Source organism: Daktulosphaira vitifoliae, unplaced genomic scaffold (assembly GCF_025091365.1).
Source record: "Daktulosphaira vitifoliae isolate Bord-2020 unplaced genomic scaffold, ASM2509136v1 Scaffold_1, whole genome shotgun sequence".
In the NCBI taxonomy this organism is placed as follows: Eukaryota; Metazoa; Arthropoda; class Insecta; order Hemiptera; family Phylloxeridae; genus Daktulosphaira; species Daktulosphaira vitifoliae.
In genome coordinates this window covers 14274809-14278032 of record NW_026099572.1, presented here as the reverse complement: position 1 = coordinate 14278032, position 3224 = coordinate 14274809, and the positions used below count along the sequence as shown (strand labels likewise).

General features: G+C 29.8%; 1 protein-coding gene across 7 annotated transcripts in view; it reads right to left on the bottom strand.

Annotated features, from left to right (window-relative positions):
- Positions 1 to 424: 424 nt before the first annotated feature.
- LOC126895985 (transcriptional repressor p66-beta) overlaps positions 425 to 3224 on the bottom strand; it is a 6458-nt gene continuing 3658 nt past the window's right edge. For 6 of the 7 annotated variants that reach the window (XM_050668354.1, XM_050668357.1, XM_050668351.1 and 3 more), the window contains exons 3-8: positions 2870 to 3038; positions 2533 to 2814; positions 2273 to 2467; positions 2111 to 2206; positions 1841 to 2051; positions 425 to 1746 (exon numbers count right to left, since the gene is read on the bottom strand). In XM_050668354.1, the coding sequence (XP_050524311.1) occupies positions 1157 to 1746; positions 1841 to 2051; positions 2111 to 2206; positions 2273 to 2467; positions 2533 to 2814; positions 2870 to 3038 (1543 nt within the window). In that variant the 3' untranslated portion in view covers positions 425 to 1156. The remainder of the gene's footprint in view (positions 1747 to 1840; positions 2052 to 2110; positions 2207 to 2272; positions 2468 to 2532; positions 2815 to 2869; positions 3039 to 3224) is intronic. The other variant, XM_050668352.1, reaches the window with a different exon arrangement.

Below are 3224 nucleotides of genomic sequence, written 5' to 3'. Positions count from 1 at the left end.
TGAACTATTAACTTTTAGATTTTGTTTTTAATATACATGATAGTTTTTCCACAAAATAAAAAAGACCATTACATTCAACAATTTAAAGAATGCTTATATTAAATTGTTAACTGATTTATGTTGTTAAATATACAAGCCATATCAAATACAAGAAATAATTTTTATGGAAATACACAACAACTATCACAAAGAACTCGGACAACTTTTACTGAAGGTTTAATAGTTGTGTTCTTTTAAAAAAATATATATATAATTCTTAAGCATATGTATTGGATGTTATTAAAATTATTTTCAATAATTTGTTAAAAATAAAGAGATGACTTAAATATGTTATTTTAAAAATTATATTTATGTTATCAAAATGAATTTGCACAACTATATATTAAACTGGCTTTTAGAATGTACACAAGTCAGGTAAACAGAATTGACTAAAACGTACAACGATTTTATTTAAAGTAAAAATACATTCAGGAAATTCTTAATACATAAAAAATATATATATAACGTAATTTTATAAAAAAAACTTATAATTGAATCCAGTGCACTAATAACATAGCTCTTATTATATTTCTTAAATATTCATACACTTATAAACGGTATAATTCATCATATTTACAAAATAAATGAACAATTGTAAACAATAGGTTTGCTATGAGGTGATTTTGTACACTTAATTTTGTACAAACAAAAACATATTGTTTAAAAACAAGTATGATTTTCAAAAACATAATAATAATAATAATAATAATAATAATAATAATTGAAAGTCAAAAATGAAAAATAACTATAAATTGAATTTAGAGCACAATGACTGCAAATTAACACAATTATTTTTTATAATTTCATTTATAATTTCTAGACAACAATAATAATAAAGATTTCTCCCAATATTGTTCCTTAATCCAAGAGATTTGTTTTATTACTAAAAATATAACAAATGTGTTAATTTTTATTGCACAACTTTTATACATGTGCTGTGGTGGAATGCATAATTTAAACTCTCTTAATACCACTTGTTTTACAGATATGAGGAACACTATCCCTTAGAGAAATGTAGTCCAGTAGGAGTGCAGTTTCTTATTTTTTACACTAATATGAGTAATAAAAATCACATTGCAAAGTAAATAATAGAAAATATATGCTCACATAATGTTTATCATGATTTCCAATTGTGAGCTGATGTAGGAGTTTGTGATGAAGATCTGGACTGCCCTTGTTGCGGCATCATTTCCATGAGATATTGTCTTTGTAAATCAACAGCCTGTCTTTGCAATTCAGCCAAATTTGCAGCTACCGCAGCAGCTGAGTTTTTTCCTCCAGCTTGTGCCATTGCTAACTGGTATGGATACAAGAGAGGAGCAAACTGTAACATAGCAGCTGCTGGATGAGGGGATAATCCTCTAAACATTTGTTGCTGAAGAGCCAAGTGTGCTGCAGCTGCATTGAATTTGCCTCCTGTAGGATCCGATGGGTGCATCTTATGTGGCTGGGGTGGTGTAGGGTTACGCTTAGGAGCTGGGGCTGGTTTGGGAATGGACGGCATGGGTGGATTAACCTGAATAGGATGTGCCGGTGCTGGCGACACAGATGAAGGAGGAGAGCCTTGTGCAAGCCTTTGCTCAATTTCTTGCTCTTGTTGCAAGGCTTTTACAAAAGCTGTTTTAAGTCGATTTGTATGCTCAGCTTTAAGAGATTTCTTAACATTACTAGTAACACACAGCTCACAAATTATTTTAGAATCTTTACCTAAAAATAAATCTTTATGTTATGAAAATTGAATTCTCAATTTTATAATTTATTAAGAATAAATTAATAAATATTTAATAATAAAAACACATACTTCTTGATGGTTTTTCTAATTTCCACACAGGAGTGAAATTTGATTCACACTGTGAACATTTGTATGGTTCTTTGGGTACACTGGCTTCAATTGTTTCACCATTAGTTATGAAGTCCACAACATGCTCTAATCCAAGCAGATAAATGAATTCAGTATTTGATGGATTTGGAATAAAATGCATTTCTGGTGGAGGTGGTTTTGGAGGAGGTATCTAAATATATAATTTGAATATTAATTTAAAACTTATAAAATAGCACACAGTATAGTAACCTGTAAAAGTGTTTTTTCCAGTTGTTTTCTCAAAGCCAATTTAGCCGCAGCCTGTCTTTGGGCAGGCGTTTGTCCATCATCATTTCTTATTCGTTCCTAAAGATAAAATAAAAATTAATCAAGATTTATTAGTTAAATATAGCAAAATTTTAAAATTTTTACTTGAGAATGATTTGTTGAGTGATGATCTTTCATGACTCTCTCTAATGTAACTGAAGGCGAATGACCAGAATTTTGAGATCCTCTACCATTGGATCTCTGTAAGTTCTGTACACCATTACTAGATAATCTACCTGAATTTATCAAAGGGCTTGTAGAATGGTGAGACTGGTGTAAATTAGATCTTGATGATGAAGGCTGAAATAAATTTTAATTACAAAATACATTTCTATTAAAAAAACTGAAAATATTCAATCACTTACTAGGCGATTCAAAGGTGGAGGAGGCGGTTTAGAATGATGAGGCACATGGGGTAGCGGTGGTTGAGCAGATTTGCCAGTGGGCAGTTGTGACAGCAAGTTTGAATGATCCTTTGTATGAGCTGCTTGTGGTGTAATACTAACATTTTGAGTAATTTGACTAACTTGTTGAGATTGTTGTAATTTCTTCAATAACACCAATGTCATTTCTTCTGTACGAAGATTTTCTTTTAATACACGAATGAGTTGCTCCCTCTCAGACAGTACTTCAGGAGTTAGTACATCCTATATTAAATCAAATAATTATTAAAATGCAAACACATTTTTTTAACCTTTTAACCTTTGGAGACGGAGGAAGTTCTAATAGCGTATCATCGTCACTTTCTTCTGAAGAATCCTCACCTATTGAAAAACCATTGGCTATATGCCCATTCATATGGCTATGACCATCATCTGTTTGACCCATTTTTAAAGATAAAGGTTCATCTCTTGATATCTGATTTGAACGACTATAAATATACATTTTATTATATAATAAATAATCAAAAAATTAACAATTTTTAATATTTAGGTAATAGTAAAATAAAAAAAAATTATAATATAATTCATTTATTGATTTTTAGCTTCGATGCGAAACTGAGAAGGTATTGGTTTTACTATGATGTGTTTTTTTTTTTTTTTTTTTTTTTTTTTTT